Source organism: Crocodylus siamensis, chromosome 1 (genome assembly GCF_052110815.1).
Source record: "Crocodylus siamensis isolate JL-2025a chromosome 1, ASM5211081v1, whole genome shotgun sequence".
Taxonomy (NCBI): Eukaryota; Metazoa; Chordata; order Crocodylia; family Crocodylidae; genus Crocodylus; species Crocodylus siamensis.
Window position 1 is genome coordinate 85787556 of NC_143395.1, and position 13596 is coordinate 85801151.

The following is a 13596-nucleotide window of genomic DNA, read 5'->3' on the forward strand; positions in this document are numbered from 1 at the left end:
GCCTCAGTACTGGTTATCTTAGCTGCACAGAGGATGGTGCAATGGTCTTCCCATCTAATGTGAAGAATCTTCCCAAAGCAATGCTGATGGAACCACTGCAGGCACTTAAGGTGGCTTCAATATGTCACCCACATCTCACACCTGTAGAGGAGTGTGGGGATAACCACTGCATTGTAGACCAGGATCTTAGTTTCCATTTGCAGATCTCTATCAGCAAAGACGCAGCAAAGTAGCTTTCCAGAGGATACAATGGCACAGCGAATCCTAAACTTGATTTCTACATCAAGACTGACCGACTGGGAGAGATAACTGCCACGGTATTGGGAATGCTCTCTGTTTTCCAGGGGTCCTCCACCAATAGTAATTTGTGGGGGTAGGAGGCAGCTTGTGCTGGGGCAGGCTGAGGAAGCACTTCGGTCTTTCCAGTGTTAAAGGGGAGTCCCAGACTGTAATAGGGACCTGAGAAAAGGTCAAGGGTGGACTGCAGATTGGTCTCAGTGTGCATGAGGATAACACAGTTGTCAGCGTACTGAAGGTTGGTGATGCCAGTCATGGTAACTTCTTTTTTTTTTTTTTTTTTACTGTGAAGGCACTGCAGGTTGAAAAGCTGACTGTCCATTTGATACCCAACCCCAATTTCAGAAGGACGATGGTCATAGATGACAATCAAAATCACAAGAAAGGTAGAAAAAACAGTTGGGGCAATGACATAGCCCTGCTTGACACTACTATGGATGGTAAATGGGTCTGTCTCTGATCTATTGCAAAGGAATATGGTGGTCAGTCTATCATGGAATAGCCTAAGGACACTGATGAACTTCAGTGGACAACCAAATCTAGCCAGCACCTTCTATAAGGCTTCACAATTGATGGAGTTGAAGGCCTTGGTTAGGTCAATGAATGCCACAAACAGCTCCTGGTTTTGCTCACTGCGGTTCTCCTGGATGGTCTAAAGCCACAATAGGATTCTGGAAGAACATCTTAGGCAAGGTTGAGAAGGCAATGCCTTACTCGGATACAAGTAAGAATCCTTCCAGCAATGCCTCAGAAGTTCCCACACACTGAGTTGTCCCCTTTTTTGAAGATGGTCACAATATTGGCATTCATGAGTCAGGGGGAACTTCCTCATTAACCCATGTTTTGATGAGAAGTTGGTGATATCTTTGCCCTCGTGCTGTCCCACCAGCTTTGAAGACCTCTTCAGGGATGCCATATGGGCCTGGCACCTTATTGTTCTTGGTCTGCATGATGGCATGCCAGGCATGCCAGACTTCCTTGAAAGATGGGGGATAAGCAAGAGGTTATATTACTGGGTGTTGAAGGATAAACTCGATGGTGGCAGCTGAGACCTCAGATTCATGGTTAAGTGGAGTCTTGAAATACTCCTTCCAGCACTGCTTGATGGAGGTTTATATTTTACAAACAACTGATGTTCCATCCCAGGTTGTTTTTCCTGTTATTTTAAAATGCAAAAGGCCAATGTACATATGGGTGTATTATCATCCATGTGAAAACAATGCTTTTATTATTAAAGTTTGACATACAGCATGGACCATTTGCAGAAAGATTTACAACTTCAGTTTGAAAGCTAAAAGAACCCTATGCTTGGAGCATCTGTCAAATCAGGGCAATTTTTAGCCAATAAGCTTGTCTTTGGAATCCACTGATCTCTTGTTTTCCACTTAAGATTTCTTTCCTTCATTTCTCTCTTTGCTCCTGGGACTAACTTTTAGGCAATAAAGCAACCTCAGGGAGAGGTCTGACCCCAGTATTGTTTCCTGCCATGGCGGGGGGTCGGACTAGATGATCTAACTCAAGTACCTTCGGACCCTAGAAACTATGAAACTATAAGAACAAAATGTATCTGGCTGCCCAGTGCTTACATTGCTTTGGGACCCTTTAAATTTTAAAGTTGTTTTAAGTTGTCTGCTTTGATTTTCAGCCATCCTGGGCACTCAGTTCCCTCTGTGAAAGATGGGTGTATTTAGTACTTCTGAAAACGAAGACTCAAGATTGCGGTGAGAAGTGGGTGTGAGGGATGTCCTACACAAACTACCTTTAGAATGAGTTCCTTCTGGTCAACTTTAACTGCCACTAATAAGAGACCACTCAGACTGCCACTGTGAGTTCTTAATTACTGGTTATTACTTCAATAATTGTACAGTAAAACACTGAGATCCATACAATGTTATGACATTTGCAAATTTTTTCAGATCCAACTAAAAGTAGTTGCTTGGTTTTTTGTTTGTTTGTTTTTCCAAAGAAAGGAAAGTGAATTCCAGATTGGGACAGCAACAACTTAAGATCCATCCATACAGGATAAGTATCGCTTGATCTTTTATAAGTTCTTGGAAGGTGCACATACAATATCACACTATTTCTGTTAAGTCTCTGAACTGCATTAATCATCTAATCTTTAAGGAGATGAGTATTTTGGTGAAAACTGAGTTCTTGCCAACATTAGAAGAAAAAAAATCAGACCATACATTTTTACTTAGGGCCTTTTATGTTTTCTCTTCAAAGAAACACCGTGCTCTGCCTTTACATTTAAATACACTTACTATGATTATCTTTAATGTATTTAATTAAATTATTGCTGGCTGCATATGTCATCAGCTAAGGCGAAAACTAGAGTTTACAGTATAGCACTTTGCGTCTTTTACATAAAAAGTCCTCTCTCAGAAGGACAGCAACACTGAAAGGTGGAATTACCAGTGAGATTCTTAGTTTTTCAAACATGTCTTCATTCTGGGCTCTCATTAATCTGTCTTTATTTCTCTTTTATACTTGATGAGAGCAGTCCGAAGAGACTGAAGAGCAGCATTATAGGTAGGAAGATGCTTGAAGGGAACGAAACAAAGATGGAAGAAGGGACTGAAACAAATGGATCAAAATATAAAATGGATGGAAAGAAAAGGGGAAGGGAAGCTAGAGTAAATGGGAAGACAGAAGAATGGAAGCAGGAGAAAAATGGATAGCATTATGAAGAGTTCAAATGGAAGAGGAACAACAGTGGTGCAGTCATGTCCCTCTCTAGTGATTCTTTTAAACTTTTCATTTTTTGCAGTGGCAATCTGATTTATAAGAATACCCCTGAAGAACTTTATTTTTTATTTGGCATGCAAGACTACTTTCAAATGGTGTTGTTTTTGGATGATCCCTCTTGCTCCTGTGTTTTTGCTCTCTTCAAAAGACTTTTTCTTTCTCATTCCTCTAGTTCACAAGATATATATACAAGTTGGTGATTAAAAGGTACTAGCTGGCTCATGTGTACATGACAGTGCAGCTGTGCACTAAACAGAGCCCCTGAATGTGCTACAGCATCAGTAATATTATCTGATCTCTCTCAAAGTCGGAAAAAAAACAAGCAACTTTTGAGAGAACTCTTTGCAATCCGAAGTAATTTTGGAGCTCAGGCCTCCCAAGCATTAGCTCACTGAAAATATACAAAGCCCAATAACTTTCTTCAGTACTCTGTTTTAAGTGCACAACCCAAATGACCACTTATTATTTAAGAGGAAAACCTTTCTCCATATTTCAAAAGATCTAACAATTAAGTTTCGCGCAGAATAGCAAAGTGCCCACTAAACAAAGGAGGTACTGTGCAGTTCCCCTGTAAAAGGAGAAGTATCTGAGGAAATGAACAATCTTACCTGGAGATAAAAAGGATGTAAACTGATAAAATATTTCAGTGTCCTTCTTTTGGCCGCTATATCCCACAATACTGCCGACTTCCAAAGGGAAAGTCTTGAGATGTGCACCAGTTGTTAAGTCATGAAGTTGCAGAACATTCTTCACGTCATGGAGATAACACAAAACCAGGAAGTTGGACCTAACACAAGCGACCCATTCTGTTGAGAAGAAAGGCAAAAATACCCAAAAAGTGAAGAGCATTGAAATGTAAGAAAATAAAAAAGGAATCCTATGGAAAAAGAAACAATCAACTATTAACCAATCCTAACAATTGTTTTAAACACACAAAGTCCCCTTACAGCATATGTCTGATTAAAACTCATACAACTCTAAAGGTTCCTTGCAGTTTTGGAAAAACAAAATGTGAAAAATTCAGATACCAGGAAAATGTTGTAATATCTGTAAAACTCAGATTCTTAGAGCATAAATTAAAACCAAATCATTTGTAATTAATTTACATAAGCTCACTAAGAACATTTAACTAAAGATTCTTCTGTCCTCTGTTTACCATTCAAACGACAACTGTATGCCAAATGTTTCAAAGCCAAGTCTAAAGTAGTGCAACATGGTACAGTTTTTTCCCCTAAAGGTCAATCTTTCTTTTAAGTATATATCAATTAATCCATTCATGGACGTAAAAGAAATGAAAAAATTGACCATGGTTTTTGGAGAAATAAAAATGGTAGGAATGGAAAAGATATGGCTTAGGATATCACCACTAATTAAGCAGACTGATTCCTATCTGCCTTTTTTTTTTTTTTTTAATCTTCTCTGCACTCAGTATACTATTCTTTCAAGAGCTACTCAGTGGGAGTAAGTTGGAGAATGGAGTCCTCAGTTAGCATTCTTAAAATATTATTGTGAGGAAGCCAGGACAAACATCAGTTTGGTTTTTTTTCCAGATGATTAATGTTTCAATACTATGTGTGATAATCACTGCATTTGAAAACAGCTTAAATGACGAAAGTTATTAACTTTCAGTTAACATTGCTACTTAATATTCAGGTAAAATGAATTTGTGTTGAATATGTTTTTCTTTACATATAACATTAAACATTTCAAAGTTAAAAGATGACCAAGGAAATGTAAACATGCAAATGTCTTCACATTTCAAATAATTTCTTTAAGCCTAATATATGATATACCACACATTCAAAAGCACTTAATTTTACCTGTGTTCCCAATAGATATAGTTCTGTACCAGAAATCATATGATGTCCATTAATCTCAAGTAAGATGCCCTGGGTCACCTTGAAATCCTTTCAAGGGTGCCACAAGGTGCCATGCAATACTAACACTAAGTGGTGCAACACAAGATAAACCTGGAAATTTTAATTAGGATGGCATAGTGTTAAAACATTCTGACCTGTTGTAGTTTTTGAGTTCTTTGCAAATAAAAACTTCTCTGTTATTTTTTCATAGTTAAAAAACTAGTGAAAACTAAGAACTACTTTTCCTGAAGCGTGCCTTGAGACTAAAATGATTGAGAACCACTCTCTTATACCATCAAATGTATATCTTAAATAATTCCAACATAGCTGTAAATCTACACAACCTCATCCCTAACTGTAACAAATACTGCATTACTTTGAGACTGTAAGCTATTAGTGGAAGTACAATGCACAGCATTAATGATATCTGAGCTGACAGAGGCTCCACATATGACCGTAATATTTTTTTCTCTTCCTTTCTTTCATCTAATAGTGAAATTGGAATTCTAATTACACAAAAAAATTCCCATTTGGGGGAGGAGAGAGGGGCGAGAAGAGTTCATCCTTAATTGAAATAAAAGTCAGAGAATGTGAAATTTTCTATTTTGGAAGAATATAAACAATTATTTTTTCCAAAAATTTCTGGCTGGTCAATCCCACATAATTTAATTATGTCAAATTAGTGTTTGCCTATGAAAAATGCCTCCTGAAAAGTTTTCATCCCACTCTAAGATACTTTATCTCTTTAGAAAGCTGAATACCAATACTTTGTAGTACTTATTGTTTCATACTCACTTCTGATATACCAATAAAGTTTGACATTAATTTTAAAGGTTTTAGTCATATTTACAAAATATGCCAACTTACAAAAAAAAAACCCCAAATGCTAATTCTTCAGATGTTAAAAAAAATATTGTCTTTCAGCATAAGCCTGGCAACTTCAGACCAAACTCACACATTATACTGCAACACTTATTGGAGTTTTAGCCATGGATCCAGGCAGCACAGGGCAGTGAATCAGTGTTTATAAATTAGTCACAGCTCTTGCATGATACAAATTTCACAAGTGAAGATGGAATGTGAAATGTTCTTTGAAAGCTGCATTTGGTATATTCAATTAAATGTACTGAGTTACAGGATCATCCCTGCCTTATTTAGTGGGGAAAAAAATTTAACTACCAAATTTTCTCACATACAACACACGTTTTCCTCCAAAATCAGTCCCCTAAAATTCAAGTACATGTTTTAAGTAGGGAAGCTGGGTTTTTTCCCCACTGGAAAGGAAGCAAGCTTGGAAATACTGCATGCAATGCTACTGCCAAGATGGTGATTTCTTGTGTTTGCTCAGCAAGCTGAAGGGATAGAGTCCTGCATTACCCTCTTCATATTGGCTAAGCACTGTAACTTGTGCTTGAAGCAGCAAGTGAACTGTTGGTAGTATGGTATCTTGATGAGGTTTGTGGTGTGAAAATAACACTTTATTTACAGAAAGTTGTATAAAGAACTACTTGAAGTAAAGAAGTAACAGTCTTGCTGGGATCCCCCTCCCTTCTCTGGTCTCCACTTCCTGCCTCTGCCCCTTCCCGTGGAGATGCAGTGGGGCAGGGTGGCCTGCAGGGCCCAGGGGAAGATTGAGGAGGGAAGAGCTGTGGCCTTGTATAGATGAAACAAGAGGCATGTGCACATGAAACTTTAAAACGGGTTTAATGTTTTTACACCACTTTAATGGTGCTGGTGTTTGCACACATCGGCAATGTATTGCGCAGTAATTCCAGCCGCTGTAGCAAATTCGGCAGTGTAATGTGCCTTAAATGACTTGGGGCGCAGCAAACTAAAACTCTTCCTCCGAGTTTTAGTTTGTTGCCCTAGAGTCATGAAGCGAAGCACTGGGCTCTGTTCAGCTCAAGGGCTCTGCAGGAAGCCTGGCAGCAGCCCGGGAAGACTGACTGTGCCCAAGAAAAAAATAAAGTGGAGAGCCTGATCTTTTTTTCCCCACCCCTGGAGCCTGCCTGTCTGTTTCAGCTGTGCAGGGGTGCTTCCCTCCATGGTTACGGTGCCCCCCAGGACCGCCCTAGCCAGGTGCCTGAGGGTGGGTGCCACATGGGGGAACGGGGGTGGCCACCACTGCCGCAGAGGGAAGCACCAGCCCCACCCCCACAGCCCAAGGACCACTCCACCTGCTGGCAACTCGCCCTCCCCTCCCTGCCACCAGAGAGGCAGGTAAGTTCAGGTGTGTGTACAACATGGGGGTTTAAAGGGCCCTAAACTGAAGCAGTGTTACATCCTTCTTGTACATTGTGTTTTGTGCATGGTGTAATCTATATGCAGTTACAATACCAGCACAGTTCTGTCGGGGGGGGGGAGGGGGAGAGGCTGCTTTATGCATACATCTGGGGTAGACTTTTACGTGTTTAAAATGCTTGAGAAATTGTGCTCAGAAAAATTCAACTGTACTTACTAAGGAGAGGGAGCCCAGTTCAGAATGTGTGTTGCTGATTTAAAAAAAGAAAGAATTTCTGGTGCAACAGATTTCACTGCAGTAAAAGAGGTTCCTTACTTCATCACTAAAATGTCTCTACTAATAACATTTACGACAATTCTAAGTACAGCATATTGAATTCCTTCATGTTAAATATCCATCCTTCTTTTAGGGATGAAATTACTGCTGATCCTTCCTTTTTCCAATGCTGGATACAGAAACCAAAGTAACCTGACTGTACAGATGTTGACACTGCTTCAGCTAAACTGCTGATGGAGAAGAAAAACAGGCCAAACCGAATACAAGACCCACACAAAATTAATCACTGAGAAAAAACTTCAGATTTTTTTCCTGTGCAAACATACATTCCTCATCAGTAAAGGATGCATTTGGGTGGCATATCAAAGCTTGAGTTACAAGAAAGATCCCACACACAGGGCGATTTGGCAGGATGGTTCCAGCATGGGGTTAGTGTGTGGCGACGGCCTGCAGGTATAATCTGACATGCTAGTCCAACCCTGCATGCTGGATTTGGCTACAGTGGCCTGACCCACACGACCCTTTCTGCAATGCTAGATCCATCCATGGAGTGACCCCGCATACCAGCCCCATTGCACAGTGGGGTGATCCACAACTCGGGGCCAAATCATTTAGCCCATGGGCCTCTCCACACATCCAGAAATTTGACAGCAGGGGATCACCAATGAACATTGCCACCATTCCCCAACTGCCAAATTTCTGTGCTCATCAAGAGCTCCATGGAACACATGACATGGTCTTATAGACCCCATCTGGCCTGCAGGCCAAGGGTCCACTGCCACTGATATAGAGGGCAATTTTTCTTTCTCCTGCCATTGCAGGAGACTTCCTTAAAACTCAGTCCAGATTTTAGAATAGCAAGCTTATGAAAAATGAAACTTTCCACCACTACAATAATCTAGAGTTATGAATGTGTAAGAAGACCTGCGAGAACAGTAGCAATTTACACATTAAAGCATTATTCATTCTATACCTGTGAAAAGGAAAAACACAAAAAAGGAGGCAAAGTAACAGCTTGAACGAAATCTTGCCACATTCAAGTCAAAGACAAACTCCCACTGACTTAAAAAAGATAAGGACATTGTTCCTAGTCTCGAACAACCCTATATTCATACATGTGAGTGATGTGACACAGGAACCTATTCTGAAGCTGCAAATATTTGAGACTAAGCTTCTTAAGAAACCTAGGGAGCAGGTGTGACTGGTTTAGATTTACCATAGTAAGTAGACAAATTAGACCCATAATAGCTCTGGTTATAAAAAGAAATACAACACTTCCAGTCAAGAACATGATTTTGGACCACCATACCTCTCCCCAGTTTGTGGCTGATAAACCATGTTTCAGAGGAAGGGCCGAGCTGTTACTAGGCAACTCCCGGGCTCAGCCAAAACTCCATCTATTACGCTTTCCACTACCAGATCCCCAGTCTGGTTCTTTGTTTTGCTGCCAATACTCTGCTCTCTACCAGCCTTCTGTGCTTCTGACAAGGGACTTTTTTAAGCTTCTGAAAAAAAGTTTACCCAATTGGTTCTCAGAATATTTATGCACCCATTCGCTCACCCACTTACCTATTTGAACACAAAACTCCTAAGGGTACGATCCCATGGAGTTTTTTCAAAACACTGCAAGAAGAATGGAATGCACAGATCTCTTCAGCGTTATAATAAATCGATAACGGTGTTTAAACTGACACAGCTGCCCGTTATTCAGAATCATACATTCTGAGACCCTGATTCCAAAGTTTGAGCTGGCTCTCTCCTATCTGGTTTTACTACAGTGCAAAAGACTTGTGCTGGAATGTATTTTTTATTATGGATTTTTATTTTTAGATCTTGCCTCTGGATTGCACATTCCCATTTTTAAACTGCATAGGTTGAAAAGATTTAAATAAGTGAACTCTGCAAGAATGCACCAGACCTCTTCACTGCTTACCTGTAGTTTTCTTAGGATTGGGCAGAGATCTGCATATGAATTTTTAAATAATATTAACAACAACAGCAACTGTTAGAAATCAGCATTATACTAGCATCAAAATAAGGTCATCATGGTTATTTTGTTAAGGTATCTACCATGTAAGTGTTCAATCCCAACACTACCAAGTCATGTACAAACACTTAAAAGTTAGTAGGCTCTGAATTTAACCTCAACATTAATTAAAAAAAATAATAATACATTTCACTTTGGACGTCACTTTGTACCTGAGGGAATGAAAACCTATGCTTCAATCTAGGCTAAAAGCTCCTTGTGAGGGAAGTAAGTGGTGTTACTTGATATTGGAGACATGGTATTTAAGGTGCAAATTTAAAGGAGAGTTTGTGAAGGTCACTTCTGTCATCTGTTTCACACACTAGAACATAATTCATCTTTAAGCCCCAGTCTAAAGCGACAATAGACCCATTCCATGTTTCTATGTTGGGAAGCATGACTTATGAGTAGGGACCTACCGAAATTGTGATTTCGTGACTTTTGCAGAAATCGCAAAAAAGCACAGGCTACTCAAAAAGCGTGGGCTTGCGGCAAAACAATAGAATAACTTTACCGGCAAGGAGAGACGTGCATGGGAAACGTTACAGTCTTGAAGCATGGGTGGGAAAAGCAGAGGGGAGGGGGCAAGGAGGAAGGGGTATTGGGCTGTCCCTACAGGGTGCAGGATTATGCAAATAATGAACTGAAGGGAGGGAGGAAGGGAGGGATGGAAAAAGGAGAGAGGGCGGGAGGCAGAGTGATTCCCGAAGAGAGAGATAGGGGGATGGAACGCAGATGGGGTTGTTACGTAAATGATGGCATGAGAGGGGGGAAAAGGAATGGGAGGGTGGGATTGGAGGCAGGGTTATGCAAAATGATAGGGGAAGGATTGGAGGTGAGGGGTGGGCGGGGTGGAGCCGTCTCCACCTTCCCCCCATGATCCTAGATGGTAGGGCTTCCTGCGTGCTTTTCTTCTTGCCAGTACATTTATTTATTTATTTATTTTGCAGTAAGCCCACCAAAAGCACAAAGCTTGCCACTTGGGGACGGCCCGAAACCATAGTTTAATTACCCTGATTAAGTCTGGGGAAGCCATTAATCCACGATTAATAACACCTGGCTGCCAAGTCTCTGTTCTCTACCAGCCTTCTGTGCTATTGACAAAAAACTTTCTTATGCCTCTGAAAATAGTTTGCCCAACTGGTTTTCAAAATATTTATGTGCTCATTCACTCACCCACTCACTTATTTGAATGCAAAACTCCCAAGGGTATGATCCCATGGAGTTTTTTCAAAACACCCTGATTCCAAACACATGGCTCCCCCAGGCTTAATCATGGTAATTTAAGCTGCAGTTCTGGGTCATGTGGCAATATGTGGAGAGGCGTAGGACTGCTAAAGCCCCTTGGCCAATCAGAGGCATGGGAGGGCCTGCTGTGCTTGGCCTGTCAAAACGGCTGCCAGCCCCAGGATCTACCCGTGAAATTGGGTGCTGCTGCCTTGAGTTTGGTAGACCCCTCTACTTATGAGGAAAGATTGAAAGAATTAGGATTATTTAGTATGAAGAAGAGAAAACAAGTGGGGAGGGAGGGGGTAGAGTTTGATAATATTTTTCAAATATGTCAAAGGAGATTACAGAGAGCATGGAAATAGCCCTTTCTCTGTGGCTGGGGGGAAAGGACTTGCATCAATGGCCTCAAATTTCAGCAGAGGAAATTTAGGTTGAAGATTAGGAAGAACTTTCTGATTTTGAGGGTAGTCAAACATTGAGACAGGCTACACAGAGAAGTTGGGGAATCTCTATCTCTGAAAAATTTCAAAAGCATTCCAAGACACTTGACTGAGATGGTATAGTCAGGGATGAGTCTACTCTGAGCAAGAAGGTGGACTAGATGACCTCATGAGGTTGTTTCCAGCCCTACTATTATCCTATGGTCCTCTGTTAGAACTACAGCACTAGCTGCACTTTCGTAACTCTTGTCTCCCTGAAGACATTGGATACAGATACCACTGGATACAGATGTCTTGTACCTTCATCTCACTTTAGGCTGGACTCCCATAAGTTTTCTCTTGCTCTCTGGGTCTGGGGCTACATCACTGTGTATGGACTCTTTTTATTCAGTATACTCATTCAGAACCTGAGGTTTTTCTCTTTAGACCTCTTTGCCAAGTGGATCCCAGTGATCATTTTTTCTTAAAACAAAGGTCCCAAGGGTCACATGGGGCAATGTGTTAAATGGTTCTTCCATTACCTCTTAAGTGTTTGAAGAAAAAAGCACATCAGCATCCATCACCTTCCCGAGTGCATTTCCAGACCACTATTCTATTGAATTAGTTTAATACATGTATACAGTAAATAGTGTAAGAATCAGATCAGTATATTGTATTTATAAATTACTACAGGCAATTTCAAAGCAGTTACAGTCATATCTGTTTGCTTCAATGACTAAAGGGCTGTGTTTTATTCCTGTGAGCCCTGCAAAGCCAGTATGTGTACAACTGAGTGAACAAAAAAGTCTATTTTTGCTTGTGCATTACCAAAACAATAAATTAAATTGGGTGTTGAAAGACATAACTAAAACATTTCCAAGTGACAGTACTTGGAAACATTTCATAAAGGAGACATTTCAACTAGGGAATGCACGGGGAGCCCCTTGTTGGCTGGAACATTTCAAAATGCTGTAGGATCCTCTAGGGCCAGTCATATATATAGGATGAAGAAAAACTCCTTTGCTCTCTATTCGCTCACTAAATTGTGTCTGGGTGGAAGATAATCTTCTCTCTATTATGAATTAATGAACTCATCAAGCTCAGGGGTATGCAAAGGCTTATACTGTCCCAAAATCCTGATGAAAGACCTCTGCACGCATACCTTTAAAATGGATGTTTCAAAAGCCAAGAAAACTGGTGCCAATTAATAAAAAGCTTATTCTAAAGCCATACTGTACTTTTTCTGAAAATTAAATATAATAAATGAACTGTAGGTGTTCCAAAGCACATCCTTGAACACCTTCATTTTAAAATTGTCATTTTTTCTCTTCAGCTAACAGGTTAAAGTCCTAAATTTATCAGAACCCTGTGTAATATCTCTGCTGAAAACTTGTATGAGAGAAGCCTGATTCAAAGTAAGAATCCATATAAAAGTGTTTTATGCTCTGTGCTTTTAAACATCTGGTATACTTATAAACAGCCATAGGAGTATATTTTTTCCAAAAATGTTATGTTATTAAGAATGACTTTTTTTTTTTTGGTCAGCACAGGTTAGTCTGCAGGCAACACCTTGATGACTGTGTTGGTGAAGCCAAATTAAATTTACATTGGTCTCCGGGTATGTATGCTTTGTTACTTAGGTTTTGTTAGCTGCATTACTTTATATTCACCAAGAGTAAAGAGTGATGCTGCCTTTACCCTGTGAAAACTTTTGGCCATTGGAGGACACTGACAAACTTTTATACTTACTGATCTTGACTCATAAATATAAAACTGTTTTTATAATTATGTGTGAAGTAGTTGCTTTTATGAAATTTTATCCCAGTTCATACACAGAACTTGGATAAAAGGAAGAGATATGGCCAACAGGTAGGTCATGAAGAGCAGAGGCATTTTGAATAAAGGTTTTTATACTTTATTCTAATAATGCAAAAACATCTGTGACTTTCAGCATTGGTGACTAAATTGTTTATAAAGTGATTCCAAACACAACTAATTACACCTGGATAATAATCACTTCTTCATGCATCCAACTGGACAAGCAGTTCTTACAGTCATAGCTTTTTCACAAGGTGTTTCATTACCCTGTCATCTTTGTATCAAATAAAAACAAATTCATTTGACTGCAAGGCTTTCAAGGCAATGAATTATTAACTGCTTTCTGTCATAATTATGTCTTTCCAAACTGAATCTTGGAAAGGATTAAAGCAATATGACATAATGGCAGGCTGGCCTTTCTTCACTGTGACAGTCTGTTCTTCAGGAATGAAGCATTCTGATTTCATTAACTGTGATCCAATGCTACTTTCATTTATTCAGAGCTATGAACTCAAGAATATTACTAGTACAGATCCTTTGGTAGAGAGGGATACAGCCCTTCAATTTACAAATGGCATCATATATAATCATTTGGGAACTGCTCTAGATTATGATTTTAGCACTGAATCTTAAAATTTATTTAATTTATTTCAGATGAAGCTATTCTTATTCACCTACCCA

The 13596-nt window shown here is 39.8% G+C and overlaps 1 protein-coding gene across 2 annotated transcripts in view; it reads right to left on the minus strand.

Annotated features, from left to right (window-relative positions):
* The window catches only part of PREP (prolyl endopeptidase), a 176606-nt gene that overhangs the window by 71576 nt on the left and 91434 nt on the right, over positions 1–13596 (minus strand). For both annotated transcript variants that reach the window (XM_090037291.1, XM_090037296.1), the window contains exon 9: positions 3654–3851. In XM_090037291.1, the coding sequence (XP_089893417.1) occupies positions 3654–3851 (198 nt within the window). The remainder of the gene's footprint in view (positions 1–3653; positions 3852–13596) is intronic.